This window comes from Budorcas taxicolor, chromosome 14 (assembly GCF_023091745.1).
Source record: "Budorcas taxicolor isolate Tak-1 chromosome 14, Takin1.1, whole genome shotgun sequence".
Lineage (NCBI taxonomy): Eukaryota > Metazoa > Chordata > Mammalia > Artiodactyla > Bovidae > Budorcas > Budorcas taxicolor.
In genome coordinates, this window is record NC_068923.1 from 74,514,911 (window position 1) to 74,531,323 (window position 16,413).

The 16,413-nt window shown below is 38.9% G+C and overlaps 1 protein-coding gene across 1 annotated transcript in view; it reads right to left on the minus strand.

The window, feature by feature from the left end:
• ATP6V1C1 (ATPase H+ transporting V1 subunit C1) overlaps window positions 1–16,413 on the minus strand; it is a 39,947-nt gene that overhangs the window by 13,036 nt on the left and 10,498 nt on the right. The window contains exons 2-6 of the mRNA XM_052651630.1: window positions 13,106–13,272; window positions 11,835–11,902; window positions 4,567–4,652; window positions 1,770–1,864; window positions 155–246 (exon numbers count right to left, since the gene is read on the minus strand). Coding sequence (XP_052507590.1) covers window positions 155–246; window positions 1,770–1,864; window positions 4,567–4,652; window positions 11,835–11,902; window positions 13,106–13,237 — 473 coding nt within the window. The 5' untranslated portion in view covers window positions 13,238–13,272. The remainder of the gene's footprint in view (window positions 1–154; window positions 247–1,769; window positions 1,865–4,566; window positions 4,653–11,834; window positions 11,903–13,105; window positions 13,273–16,413) is intronic.

The window sequence follows — 16,413 nt, forward strand, 5'->3', positions numbered from 1 at the left end:
TTCAAGCCCATTACATTTATTGTGCACTTTATTTCTAGTATTATTACATCAGCTCCAGCTCATATTATCAGGCACTAGATTTCAGAGGTTGGGGACCCCTGTGCCACAGTGCTTCTCCAATTCTAAATTATTCACATTTAGCTGACATGCTTACGCGTTCTTTCGTTCCAAATTCTGAAGATTCCCTTTCAGGTTGTTGTACGCGGATGCTCGAGATTTCAGGTCATTGTCAATCTGAGTGACACCCTTTATAGAAGAAAGAAGAGAAATAGGGAGAATCTTCCTAAATCTGCCTCTACTAATACAATTAAAGTAGTTGTGCTTAAACTTTAAAAAACAAACCCACCACTAGATCCTGATGTAAGAATATTCTATTATTTTAAAGGCATTATTTTTAAAGGTCATTAAAAAAATAACCTACTTCATTTTAATAACTATGGGAATGTTCATATAATCTTTTCTACTAAAGATAATATTTTAGTCTACATGTATTTTCATTATTGTTACTATATTCTTAAACCATGTAAATGAAATCTAGGACACTATTTAAAGACATGACTAATGAAAGGTTTTAATACACAAGTCTGAAGAGTTAATTTCCAAAGGAATGAAATCATACAGAGTTTTGTTGTTTATAACACCACCATTCTTACACAAAACATTTTTGTGATGAAATTAAAATTTTGCTTCAACTTATTTATAAATGTTACACAAGCTGATTTTTCAAAAATATGATTAAAACTACTAACAATTTAAGGAGAAAACACAAAGCAGTAGATTTAACATTTGAAGAACTAATTTCAACTGAGCTCTACCATTATCAGCCATGTGGCACTCTGGGGTAAATCACTTCACCTCTCTGAGCCTGTTTCCTCATCTATAATAGTATCAGGAAGAAGATGACTAAATCCTTGATAAGGATTAAAAGAAAATAATGCTTAGTCATAGGAAGAACACCATTTTAATTATCTGACTACTCATTTTCATTAAATTATTTGACCCTGAGTTAAATCCTCGATAGACCATTTATTTACATTTAACCATAGAGCACAATGTACAAATAAAGTCCGTGGACACTAAGGAAGTCTGTCCAAATGATTTAAACTGTACTGTTCATCCAGCCAGGTCATAGATATGTTGTCAAACAGTGAATAGGTCTTTGTCTATTGCCTCATTACAGTTTCAGTTTTACATTTTTCTCTCAAGCTCAAGGACTTTGCAACAGAAAAGGAACTCTTAGTTTAGTGAGTGCATGGATGGACTTTCAACACCTGTGGACTCCCTGAAACTGTTCATAGAATCACGCAGTATGAGAATACGGGCAATTTTTCTGGGTAGGGAATCAATACTGAACCTCAGAAGGCGTCAGAAAACCCAAAAAGTTTAATCTGAATCAGTACTGTACATACACACACTCAAGTGACCATTATCATATATCTGAATGATTTGTAAATCTCTAATCAATTCCAATTTCTCATTTTATGTTATCTCAGTTATGCTTAAAATTTATAACTTTAAAGTGACTTTTCTTAGTCAAACATTGTTGATGCAACCTTTAACCACTTAAAAAAACAAACTACACACATGGATAATGTGCATGTGAGTGTTATCCTTTTCTGACAACTTTCTTTTTTAAGTTGCAAAATGTCACATATAATTAAGTTGCCTTGTCAAAACCTAAATTAGAGAACTTAATAGCTAAATACTTATAAAATAAATAGAATCACTATAAATCAATGTATCCTACCTGTGTCATTTTTTTATCTTACCTTGGCAATTATTTCAGAAATATTTTTCAGGGACTGCTTGATTGGATATTTAGCCATGTCCCACTGAAACCTTGTTATATAAGTAACCAAGTCAACTGAAATAAGGGAAGAAATTAATTACTGAGGAGAAGCAATAGAATTTTTTATAGTTTGCTATACAGTAATGCCAAAATGGGCATTAAGAAAATCAGTAAAGATATCATCATTTGTGAAGGTTAAATAAATGTGGGATTGTATTAGGTAACATGGATTAATCAAAATTTTTACCTGTAATCTGACTGAATTCTCTTCTCCTTAGTCAAAATTTAATATATATATTAAAATGCTCCTTCTAACTTGATGACTTAATAAATGGAATATGCACATACCCATGATACATGGGAAGGTGAGAGACACACAGAGATTGAGAAACTACTGCAAAGTGTCTCCTCAATAAGAAGAATTTGACAAAAGTATGTTATTTCTTTGCAACTTACCCAAACAAATTGAAAATGAACTTGTCTGTTAAAACCATGTGATGACTGTTTCTAGGAGTCTGTATTTCGTTTCAGTAATATTCAAAACACGGACCTTTTCACTTTCAAATGAAAAGAATAAAAAATGCAAAGCCAAAGAGAAACTCAACTAATTCCCTGGAAGTCTGGTAGTCAAGATGACTTTTTATCCCTCAAGCCTGATGGGATCAAGGTCAGGGAAATCAAATGTCAACTATAGTTAATTGGCGAAAGTAATTCATATCAAAATATCTTCTCAACTTCTCCTGACAGAATACCAGCAAGTCAGCAACATATCTGGTATTTTCAAAAGCAGTTTTGGATGCAATGTCCCCTAGATTGACTGTCACCTCCCCATTCTGCCAAGTAGACTGACTGCCCTACTTCATCAAGTACCTAGAGATCAGCGAAGGCACCTAAGTTAATACATCTAACTCCTGTCCTTTTGCCCCAACCACACATTAACAGAAACAGTAAGCAAGTCAGGGTTGCTATTTTAACAGAGAGCAAAAATAAATTACTAATTTTTTTTAACTGATTAAGTACTTACTGAACATCTATGATTTGCAAAGGAAACAAATGAAATTAGAGAAACACTGAATTTAAAATACAGTGACCACTGAGAGTTTAGCCAAACCTCCATACTGCTGCTTCCACATCCATTTTACATGGCCAAGTAGCCAGCAGGTGCCTAGAAATCACACTAGGTAACGGCCTTCCTGGCTAACAGCCCTAGATAACAAGTCTGCGATCACAAGTAAATGTAAGCTCAGTTCCTGGTTCGATTTCCGATACCAACCTGTGATAAGCACTCTCCCCTGCTGCCCAGGGCTTCCCCTGTTAGTGGACCCTTTAGATAAGACCCCCTGGGGCAGGAAATGGCAGCTCACTCCAGTATTCTTGCCTGGAGAATCTCATGGACAGAGGAGCCTAGCAGGCTGTAGTCCATGGGGTTGCAAAGAGTCGGACACAACTGAGCATGCATACGTCTCTTCAAGTTAATCAAAATTCCCCTTTTCAGTTTGAATTAACCAATCAGGACTTGGCTTGGGAATCCCGAATCACTCCACCCATGGACTCTTAATAAAGATATGTGCCCCAGGTCCTACTGTTCTTCCTGTCTGCACCCCGCCCTAACTTCCCTGCATTGCTCCCCTCCCTCCAGGACCTGTGAGTAATAAACAACTCTACTTCTCTTTCCCCTGTGGTCATTCGTTGCTGTGGCTCAACATCCTATGATAACCCAGGGCTCTACCTAACAAATGTTAATTTATCATAGTGACCTACCACAGTAGGCTATACAGGACAGAGAGGAAACGATTTTTTCTTATTTTAATGACATATCACTAAAGATCCAACCAGTCAATCCTAAAGGAAATCAATACTGAATATTCACTGAAAGGACTGATGCTGAAGCTGAAATGCCAATACTTTGGCCATCTGATGCAAAGAACTGACTCACTGAAAAAGACCCTGATGCTGGGAAAGATTGAAGGCAGGAGGAGAAAGAGATGACAGAGGATGAGATGGTTGGATGGTATCACTGCCTTAATGGACATGAGTTTGAGTAAACTCTGGAAGTTGGTGATGGACAGGGAGTCCTGGCATGCTCCAAGTCCACGGGGTCACAAAGAGTTGGATACAACTGAGCGACTGAACTGAACTGAACTGAAAATGAAACACATCCTAAACTGATATTTCAGGAGGAAACAACAAATGCAAGGACAAACGACAATGATGCAGTTGAAACCATCTTTATGCAGCTATTACTACACAGAAAAAACTTTATGTAAATATTAGCTTCTAGCTACAGACAGGTCAGTAGTAGACTATTCTATGGGTACTAAAGAAATGCCATATGAAATTTGAGGGGAAGAGGCATTACTTTGCAATAAGATTAATAATTTTTATTCCAAAGCTTCTGTAGTTGGACGCAATTACATACAAAAAGCTAGAGAAAACTGCAAGTATTCACCTGGAACAATGCTGAAACACGTAACTCAGAAACACACTTTTAAGTGGAACTGACAGGTAGATCCTGGAAAGAACTAAGGTAAATCTTTATGATACTGCTTTTGGAAGGATCCATATTAAAAAAAAAAAAACTATACTATATATTATGTTGGACTGTCTTATCAGAGGTTGTGTTTCAGAGGACAGAATGTAACTGGCAATATAACCAAACTGTTAATAATCATCCTATTTTAATGGCTTTCTACTGGATTTGATACCCTTATCTATAGATCTTTTTTATGTTGTCCACTTTATTGAAGTCAATATCAAATCATGAAACATTAGCTTACCTCCATTGGCCAACAGGTTCTCCTGAACTTTATCTTTACTGTCCTCCAATACGTCAGCCATATACTGAGCCACTTTCTTAACCACCCTTAGGAGTAAAAAAAATCAGTGGTCACTTTCAGGAAAACAACCTAAATTCCATGCTACACAATGAACACGTAACATGAACACATGAATTTGACTCTGTTTCCATTACACTACCTGTATAATAATATTAAACAATGGGTCCTAACTTCTAAAATAATGTTAAGGACAAATGAACCAAGATTTTATTATATGTAAAACTCAACTCAATAACTGTAGTTTTAAGGAGACCACCTGCAATACGTTTATCAAGTCTGGAAAGAAAGTAGTGGAAAGTTGGCAAGGGTAAGCTGAGTGTGCAACAGACCTCGCCGCCCTGCAAGAACAAAGTGGGAAGCAGGAGCCTGCATTCATCAGAAGCATACTTCCCCTCAGGACAAAAGGGATCCCGCAGGCAACAGAATACAACCAACAGTGCAGTCCTACATTCTTCATTCATTACCTATTTACTGAGGATCCACTATTTGAGATTTGTTTTGCTGTTGTTTAGTTGCTAAACCATGTCCAACTCTTCTGTGACCCCCAAGGACTATAGGCTGCTAGGCTCCTCTGTCCACAGGATCTCCTGCTCAGCTAAAGAGGAAACTAATGGTGCCAAACTACTGAAGCAACTGGGCATCACCTTGCCAACCCCTTTACTTCACGAACACACCCAAGTATAAGGACACTGCATGATTTAGTTCCAAAAGTCACGAAACCAGTTCCTGGCAGACAGGTGGGAGAAACCTGTCATCCTGATTCTTGCGTTCTGTGTTCTTCCCCCCTCACCCCATTCCTTGTCCACCTATGGGCCATGAGTGGGATATATAAGTTCAGTTCAGTCGCTCAGTCGTGTCCGACTCTTTGCAACCCCATGAACCGCCGCACGCCAGGCCTCCCTGTCCATCACCAACTCCCAGAGTCCACCCAAACCCACGTCCATCAAGTCAGTGATGCCATCCAGCCATCTCATCCTCTGTCATCCTCCTGCCCCTAGTCCCTTCCAGCATCAGGGTCTTTTCCAATGAGTCAACTCTTCGCATGAGGTGGTCCAAGTACTGGAGTTTCAGCTTCAACATCAGTCCTTCCAATGAACACCCAGGACTGATCTCCTTTAGGATGGACTGGTTGGATCTCCTTGCAGTCCAAAGGACTCTCCAACATCACAGTTCAAAAGCATCAATTCTTCGGTGCTCAGCTTTCTTTACAGTCCAACTCTCACATCAATACATGACCACTGGAAAAACCACAGCCTTGACTAGATGGACGTTTGTTGACAAAGTAATGTCTCTGCTTTTGAATATGCTGTCTAGGTTGGTCGTAACTTTCCTTCCAAGGAGTAAGCGTCTTTTAATTTTATGGCTGCAATCACCAGCCATGAAATTAAGAGACGCCTAAATATATGACAAAACCGTCTAGCTTCCCAATGCTTAAAACGGAAATGAAGAAACATTAATACGAAAAAAGACAAGATGACTAAATTCAAAGCAAATCTGTGGTGAGTGTCAACTGAGATGATCAGGTTACAGACAGAGATGCATAAAGGAAAAAGATTTCACTTCCAGCGACTGCAATCAAAAAAGCATAATAGATCAAGAGCAGGGCAGTGAAGGACAGGAATGGTTTTGAAAGGCTGATTCGGCATGAAGAATGTATATTCTTGCCACAGGGCATCGTATGAAAGGCTGATTCGGCATGAAGAATGTATATTCTTGCCACAGGGCATCGTATGAGTCAAGATCTGGAGAGAGAGAAAAGCAATGAATGAGGAGGGGTCCAGACAGTCTGGAGTGTCATGCTGGTGAGAAAGGGAGGTTGGGCTAGGAAGGCAGGCTGGGGTCAGACTGCATGTGGATTGCCTCTGATGGCAGTCAGCAGGAAGAGGGGTAACGTGGTCAGGACTTGGGACAATTTCTCTTAGGACTTTTGTGTTTAATGGCAGGGAGTGTAAACTGGAAGACAAATTAAGAAACTCCTGCAACAGGAACCAAGAAGGGCCAGGAAAAGGCGACAGAAGGACAAAATGTGAATGACAAACCTAGGATCAGTTCAGTTCAGTTCAGTTGCTCAGTCGTGTCCGACTCTTTGCGACTCCATGAACTGCAGCACGCCAGGCCTCCCTGTCCATCACCATCTCCCGGAGTTCACTCAGACTCACGTCCATCCAGTCTGTGATGCCATCCAGCCATCTCATCCTCGGTCGTCCCCTTCTCCTCCTGCCCCCAATTCCTCCCAGCATCAGAGTCTTTTCCAATGAGTCAACTCTTCGCATGAGGTGGCCAAAGTACTGGAACTTCAGCTTTAGCATCATTCCTTCCAAAGAAATCCCAGGGTTGATCTCCTTCAGAATCGACTGATTGGATCTCCTTGCAGTCCAAGGGACTCTCAAGAGTCGTCTCCAACACCACAGTTCAAAAGCATCAATTCTTCGGCGCTCAGCCTTCCTCACAGTCCAACTCTCACATCCATACATGACCACAGGAAAAACCATAACCTTGACTAGACGGACCTTAGTCGGCAAAGTAATGTCTCTGCTTTTGAATATACTATCTAGGTTGGTCATAACTGACCTCAATTCTAAGAAAGTGCAACAAATTCAGAAAAAAATGACATAGACTGTAAGTCTTCAACATGCTTAAACCTGGGATCTGTACATACACTTGGCTGTATCTCCAAAATTCACCCATTCCTTCAAAGATGAACCATTATTCCCATATAACTTGAGGAGCATCTTGTAAACAGAACCATGTGCTATGAACATTCAAAAATGGGCACGATCACAACACTGCAAATCAACTATACTTCAATTTTTAAAAAAAAGTGCAGGTTTACCACAGAAAATTGTTCAGAGTGTAAAACTGCCTGATATCAAATTTATCAACTTAATATTACATAACTCAGAAATTCAAAATCTCCCTCTGCATCTCTACAGGAGTATCTGTGACATATAGTCACCTTAAAAAAAAAAAAAACAGTTCTAACGGTTAGGCCACTGAAAAAGTACAAACTATAATTTACTCCACCACAATGTTCAAACTTAAAAAACTGTAACACTGTAAGCTGCTGCTGCTAAATCGATTCAGTGTTCAACTCTTTGCGACCCCACAGACGGCAGCCCAACAGGCTCCCCGTCCCTGGGATTCTCCAGGCAAAAACACTGGAATGGGTTGCCATTTCATTCTCCAATGCATGAAAGTGAAAAGTGAAAGTGAAGTCACTCAGCCGTATCTGACTCTTAGCGACCCCATGGACTGCAGCCTACCAGGCTCCTCCGTCCATGGGATTTTCCAGGCAAGAGTACTGGAGTGGGGTGCCACTGCCTTCTCCAAACACTATAAGCTAGTATCTATCAATTCTACCAAGGTCTAAGAACCATATGGTTTTTTAAATTCCTCACATCTTTCAGGGAGACTGATAAGGACATGACTGCATAACAGTGCGTAAGAACTGCATCTGTGTGACACTTACTTTCCTAAAAAATGTGCACCAACCTTATACTATATTCAGGACATCCTGCTGATTTAAAGAAAAATCTAGAAAGCTATCGAGGTGATGAATAAGGCTCCAAATAAGTGTTGATAATTATATTTTCAGGAGCCTCCCTCCCCAATGTCTCTTTCCTTGTCATGACTTAACATTGTAATGAGGTAGGTGGGACAACAGGAAAGACAATCACCTCAAGGTGGCAGCCACAGAAAGTTTCCTCAAACTCTTTTCTTAATTAAAAACTTACATTAAGAAACCAAGAGACAGTTCTTACCATCAGTCAGTTTTTTCAGAGTATCATCAATAATTACTTTCACATTTGCTCTATACAGATGCAAAGAATTATTAACCCTTTAAAAGCGAATCTGTTACTCTTGCTTTCATCCTCTTTTTTCCATTTTTATTGCCTAATGCCTCCTCTTACTTGAGGTTTCCATTATTTCTTGCCTAATTTGACTGTAAAACTGGTTCTTAACCGGCCTTTCACTCAGGAATATGACTTTGTGTGTATACGTGCTGTTACTGCAGTCGTGTCCAACTCTGTGCGCCTCTATTGACCACAGACTGCCAGGTTCCTCTGTCCATGGAGATTCTCTAGGTAAGAATACTGGAGTGGGTTGCCACACCCTCCTCCAGGGGATCTTTCCCACCCAGGGATCAAATTCACATCTCTTACATCTCCTGCACTCACAGGTGTGTTCTTTACCACTAGCCCTACTTGGGAAGCCTAGTACATCGTTAGGTCTATTTATTTCCTTAGCACACGCTGTTATGTGGAAAGATTTCTCTGAAACACCTCAGCCTCTATTACCAGAGCCAGTGCATTTGAGGTTCTATCAATTCAGAAAAGTCTAACAACACAGAAGGGAAGACCCTTCTGCATAGATTTGGAGAAGAAGTTCCCCTCTATTCAACCCTGTTCCTTAAGAGTGTCAATCAGATATACACTTCTTAAGATTCGCCAAAATTCTTTTTTTTTTAACTAATTATACCTATTTACCTAAGCCCTAAGTATTAAAAGCTCTGTATCTCAAGACTCAAATGATTTGATTGTAGACTGATTCTGTCAATTAATCAAGATACAGAAAGTTATTAAGGATCCCATACCCACCTTCAGCCAAAATACACAGAAACTGAATTTCCTAAGTAACTAAACCTGTAATCTAGAAAAATCTTTTAATGTAACTGAATTTTGGACACAAAAGCATCACTAAATAGATCTTCCAATAAATGGCAGAACATCCCCTGTTCACCAACCAAAGACTTAATATGCTAGGGTGGCAACACTCCAGAAATTATCTACAGATTCTACACAATCCCCACTGAAATTCCAGCTGACTTTTTGCAGAAATTTGACAGTGTTCCTATAATTCAAATGGAAATGAAAGTAACCAGAATAACCAAAACAATCTTGAAAAGACTAAATAAACTTGGAGAACTCCCAGTTTCTGATTTTAAAACTAACTACAAAGCTACAGTAAAGAGGGCAATGTGGTACTGGCATAAGGACAGGAATATGGAACACAAAAGAGAGTTCAGAAATGTTAATAACTCTTACATTTATGTTCAACTGATTTTTGCAAGGGTGTCAGGACAATTCACTGCAGAGAGAGAATAGTCTTTTTAACAAATGGCATTAGGACAATTGGATATTCACAGTCAAAAGAATGAAGATGGACTTCTACCTCACATCATATACAATAAGTAACAAAATGAATTCAGTTCAGTTCAGTTCAGTTGCTCAGTCGTGTCCGACTCTTTGCGACCCCATGAACTGCAGCACACCAGGACTCCCTGTCCATCACCAACTCCCGGAGTTCACTCAAACTCATGTCCATTGAGTCGGTGATGCTATCCAGCCATCTCATCCTCTGTCGTCCTCTTCTCCTCCTGGCCCCAATCCCTCCCAGCATCAGAGTCTTTTCCAATGAGTCAACTATTCGCATAAGGTGGCCACAGTACTGGAGTTTCAGCTTCAGCATCAGTCCTTCCAAAGAAATCCCAGGGCTGATCTCCTTCAGAATGGACTGGTTGGATCTCCTTGCAGTCCAAGGGACTCTCAAGAGTCTTCTCCAACACCACAGTTCAAAAGCATCAATTCTTTGGCGCTCAGCCTTCTTCACAGTCCAACTCTTACATCCATACATGACCACTGGAAAAACCATAACCTTGACTAGACGGACCTTTGTTGACAAAATAATGTCTCTGCTTTTGAATATGCTATCTAGGTTGGTCATAACTTTTCTTCCAAGGAGTAAGCGTCTTTTAATTTCATGGCTGCAATCACCATCCGCGGTGATTTTGGAGCCCAAAAAATAAAAGTCTGACACTGTTTTCACTGTTTCTCCATCTATTTCCCATTAAAAAGACCTAAATATAACAGCTAAAATTAGAAAACTCTTAGAAGAAAATACAGACACAAAACTGTGACCTTGGATTAGGCAATGGTTTCTTAGATACAAGGACAAGAACATAAGCCACAAAAAACGATAAACTGGACAGCAAAACCATCTAGGAAGTGAAGAAAAAACAGAGAATGGGAGAAAATATCTGCAAGTCCTATCTGATAAGAGAGTTGTATCCAGACTATATAAAAAACTCTTACAAGTCAATAATCAAAAGAATAATAAGTCAATCAAAAAACAGGCAAAGGATCCAAACAGACATTTCTCCAAAGAAGAAACACAACTGGCCAACAAACAAATGGAAAAATGCTTAACACATTATTAGCCATTAGGGAAATGCAAATCAAAAACACAGTGAAATACTCTTTAATATCCATTAGGACTGCTATAATCAAAAAGATGGATCGTAATGAGTCTCATCAAGAATGTGGGGAAATCACAACCTTCATACACCGCTGGTGAGACTGTAAAATAGTGCAGCCAACTCTGAAAAACAATTAGACAGCTCCTCAAAATGTTGAAAATACAGTTACCGTATGCCCCAGCAATTCCACTCCTAGGTACATACCCAAAAGAAATGAAAACATATGAACATATAAATACACACAAATATTCATAGCAGCATTTATTCATATTAGCCAAAATGTGGAAACAACCTTAATGTCCATCAACTGATGAATGGATTAATAAAATACAGTCTATCTGCACAATGTAATATTATTTGGTAATAAAAAGAAATTAAATGTTGATACATGCTACAACATGGATGAACTTTTGAAAACATTACGCTAAGGCAAAGAAGGGCTTCCCTGGAAGCTCAGATGCTAAAGAATACACCTGCAATGCAGGAGACCAGGGTTTGATCCCTGGGTTCGGAAGATCCCCTGGAGAAGGGAATGGCAACCTGCTCCAGTATTCCTGTCTGGGAAATCCCATGGACAGTGAAGCCTGGCAGGCTATAGTCCATGGGGTTGCAGAAAATCAGACACAACTGAGCGACTAACACTATAAGGCAAAGAAGCCAGTCACAAGAGACCACGTGTTTTCCGATTCCATTTATATGAAATGTCCACAAAAAGCAAATCTATAGTGTCAGAACACAGATTAGTGGGTAGTGGGGGGAGGGGATAACTGCTAATGGGAATAGGATGTTATGATAACAGAAGGGGGATGAAAAGGCACTAAAGTTGACTGATCTCGAAATTCATTCCAATAAGCAGAGTATGTATATATATAATAATAAACCCAATCCCAGGGAGCCTGATAATAGCCAGTCTCATTCTGGTCTAGCCTGTGCATATAGATAAATACATTACCCTTCTACAAATGCATCCAGTTTAGCCAGTTCATCTGACAAACCAACCAAGACATCAAGTGTGCCAACCTAGAAGGGAAATACAACATTTTATTTCTTAGATTTCATCCTTTTTTAAAAAAACAAGGTAATACAGCATCTTGATTGGAAAGGCCTGCAGATCTTAAGTTCTCCATATTTTATTTCACAATATGCAAATATGGTTAAAAAATGCATGACATTTCAAAGCTATTGTACAAGATAATCCTCTAATTTATGAGGACCACCATTTAGATGTGAAGATTCCACAAGAGCAGGCAAGTGCCTCTACTTGTCCTGCCCAATGGGAGGGTTCACTTGAAGTTGTGGTTTACATTAGCAGCCTTTAAAAGTGGATCCAGGGCTGTGCATCAGAGGGTCTTTAGTTCCATTTAGGTTTTTTGGTCTTTTTTTTAAAGGAATCTTTATTATTACTAGCCATGCCACAGGGCATGTGGGAATTTATTCAGATCGATCTGCGTCCCCTGCAGTGGTAGGGCGGAGTTCTAACCACTGGACCACCAGAGAATTCCCTGTAATTTAATTTGTACACAAAACCAAGTATGTATAAATGAGCACGTTTTAGAAGAAATGCCCACAGTCTACAGGAGTGTATCAAAGGGCTTTAAGTATTTCTTAAATGAGTGCTGTGTATAACTGTCTCATTTGGTTAACCAGCAAAATATGAATCTCATGATCTTTTCCATCCATTACAAAAGTTCAGTCAGCTGATTACTGGCAGTCTGCTTCACTTAGAGGTTGCTAGGTTACTGATGTTTAATAAACATTAAATAGATAAACTACATTAAATAACTAGATTTGCCAAGAATAATTTAAAGAGATGCAATGGTAGAACAGTTACAATATCAGTATTACATGAATAACAGAAAAACGTATTCACTGTGATATTTAAGAATACATATTCCTAAGATTTCTCACTTCTAAAATTCTTCCTTGTGAAAGTAACACATCAAGTATTTTCATAAGATTTCTCGTTAAAATTTAAATTATAATTTAGAAAAGCACAAAAGTTTAGGGGAAAATGTTACTTTGTTTTAGTAGTTTTCATCAAAGAAACCTCAATTTCCTGTTCTCTAAAATCTGAAAATTATAAAGAACAAGGTAAGTTGTAAATTATGCCAATCCATAGAATTTTCTCTCGGAAGAACCTGGGTAACTCATTTCGACCAAAAGGTAAGCAGAGACAGCTGTCCTTTCCTACACAAGGAACTACTCTGCACAGCACAGGTTTACCTTTAAGTCAGGAATGTTGAACTTTGAAGAAACTGCAAGGTTGTTGTTCTTTGTAGTTGCTGCATGCAATTTCTCCCATGTTTGCTGACATGTTTTCTCCCCAGGAGCTGATATAAGCCAGAACTCAGTCATGTTGTTTACCAGATGTATCTTCCAAAATTAAGACTCTGAAATGTAAAACAAAACAAACTAAAAATACATTTACTACCACTTGTTTCTAAATTATTTCAGAGTGATAAGCACAGCCTGTTGCAAAACTGATTCAACATTGGCATACAATCCTAAATAAAGCCAAATTTACTTACCTGGATATAAGTCCATATAAACGGGAAACAGTGATTTATTTACAATACTAGTGCATTGGAGAAGGAAATGGCAACCCACTCCAGTATTCTTGCCTGGAGAATCCCAGGGACAGAGGAGCCTGGTGGGCTGCCGTCTATGGGGTCACACAGAGTCAGACACGACTAAAGTGACTTAGCAGCAGCAGGAAAAAGTGATGATAAAGACCTAATACATGAAGTAAACAATTTTTAAAAATTACCCAACATCCTAAAATGGGAGCTAGTCAAGCAGGGAGACTACCAAAAATGTCAGTCCCCAACAGTTTCAATCCCCCAAAGAAGTTGGAGAGTCATCAATTAATGGGTTTATCTCAAATTTTTAAAATAAAAAACCTAAACAGGAAGTGAAAAACCATATATAACTCTGACCTTTGAAAAAGAACTGAATCAATGCACTTCAACAGTAGCCACCAAATAAATTTGCCACATCTGGTTGAGCAAATCCTACAAGGTCAGCCAAATTCTAATCCCTAGTCAAACTAATCTCAATCCCTAGCATATACTTAATGGCCATCAACTGCTTACAAAGTTGCACACACGAAAAAATACTGCCAATCAGCCTTGTAAATCAGTCTTTTATTTAAAACATGCCTGGGAGGGGTGCATAACATACAACACTATTGGATCTCAGTAAGAGGCTGTGGCTCTCACTTTCCAGAGTTCCATTAAGCACACAACCCTCTTCCCCAACCTCTCTCCTTCTCCTTTCCCCTCCCTCCCCTCTCTCTCTCTCACACACAAAAACAAAGCCCAAAGCCAAACCTCTTGGGAATGTAAGCAGGTAAGCACGAAAACACAAATATAAAAGAACTCAATATAACAGTATCATTGTTTCTACTTTAATATGCTTTCACAATAACCAACATAAACTTTCTACTACCACAGCTTGTTTTTAAACCTTTCCTGAAATTTGGAGTCTTAGATAGAAGATTAACTGTCTTACAAAGTTGTTCTGATAACAAATCAAATAATGAATGTCAAAGAACTCTGCAAATTTACATTTCCTTTAAAATGTAAAGCATGACAGTTAATTACAATGGACTTCCCTGCTGGCTCAGACGGTAAAGCGTCTGTCTACAATGCAGGAGACCTGGGATCGGTCGGGAAGATCTGCTTGTAGAAGGAAATGGCAATCCACTCCAGTGCTATTGCCTGGAAAATCCCATGGACAGAAGAGCCTGATAGGTTACAGTCCATGGTGTCACAAAGAGTCGGACACAACTGAGCGACTTCACTTCACTTCCTAATTTTAGAAGCCCATTACACGGAGAAGGCAGTGGCACCCCACTCCAGTACTCTTGCCTGGAGAATCCCATGGACAGCGGAGCCTGGTAGGCTGCAGTTCATGGGGTCACTACAAGTCGGACACGACTGAGCGACTTCACTTTCATGCATTGGAGAAGGAAATGGCAACCCACTCCAGTGTTCTTGCCTCGAGAATCCCAGGGATGGAGGAGCCTGGTAGGCTGCGATCTATGGGGTCGTACAGAGTCGGACATGACTGAAGTGAATTAGCAGCAGTCATTACACAATTGAAGGTGATCATAGATGTCATTCTATATACTTGTTTTTTTTTCTAACTTCCATTTCAAGAGCATCTACCATAAACTAGGTACTGCTCTAAATGTCTTATACACTGTCATCTCAATTAATCTTCCTAACACCTCTATAAGACACATATGATCCTTTCCATTTACAGATTAAAAAACATACTCAGAGAGATGAGACTGATAAAAATACAGATGCCGGTACTAAATCAATCTCTCAAGAATCCTACTCTAAGATGATTTTTCCAACATTACTGGGAAAAAAAAAAAGCTGCACTAAGAACTATACTCTCTTAAATGGCCAACAAACTAAACAGAGCTTTTATAGTGATGGCAGGCCCAGACAAAGCACTCAGCCTGGCCAGAAAACCAGTCTTTGATGACACATTTTTACACCTCCTCTCCTCGAAAAATGGCAGGTGATGGAATCAATTTTTAACGTCCTCCTTATGACACTGTTAAATTATCTAAACTGCAGTTTCTTCAAAGACTGTAACAATATGAGCTATTACAGTAGATGTCACTATCATACCACTTAGAGTTCTAGAAAATCTTTTTCAGCCAACAGGTTTTCAAAAGATTTCAAGAAATAAGAAAGAGGACCACATTTTCTCGTTTATAAATAAATATTTGCCCGACTTACTGAGTTTTCATTAGGGTTGAATGAAATAATGTCATGTTATTTCTAAACAGAACTAGAGTCCCCTCTGGCCTTCAAAGGTTGTTCCCAGTATCCCAAGTAGGAATTATCTTGTTTACTTACTATCTTATCAATGCCACTATAATGCAGTTATCACACTATTCTGCTTCATTTTTTCATAACATTTTTTCCTCTCCACCTGACTGGGAAATCCTGAAGGACCAAAATCATACCTTCTTATCTAATGCCCTGAAAGCCCAACACATGCAATTCCTGTCAATATCAGGGAGTTTATAAATGCTTGTTTTATGATAAAGTGAAATATACCAATGACTCCGATCAAAAAATCTGATTGGAGGAAAAAAAATAAGAGCCAAGAAAAATATTTAAAATTTAAACTTTTTTTTAACTTAAGAGTCTTTCAGAAAACCTTAAGAGTAACATAGACATTAAAAATTGATAAAGCTGCAAGTAACTAAGCCTTTGTCTTCCGTTATTTTAAGTGTGAATACAGAAATATAAAAAAGAGGGATTGAGAAAGAACCTCCAAGTACTTTAGGCAAAGCAATGGCCTCATTTCTTCTGTCCTCTGGTCAAAGGAAACTAACTATACAAGAGGAACCTGATGGGAAAGACAAGCTACTGAAGTATCTAAGGATAAATGTAAGAACTGCTCATGAGAAAGGCATCTGTAAGTCTTCTGCAAAATCTGTTTTTAAACAAATTCTTTATTTTTTAAACAATGCCCACTGTTATCTGGTCACTTAGACAAGTCAC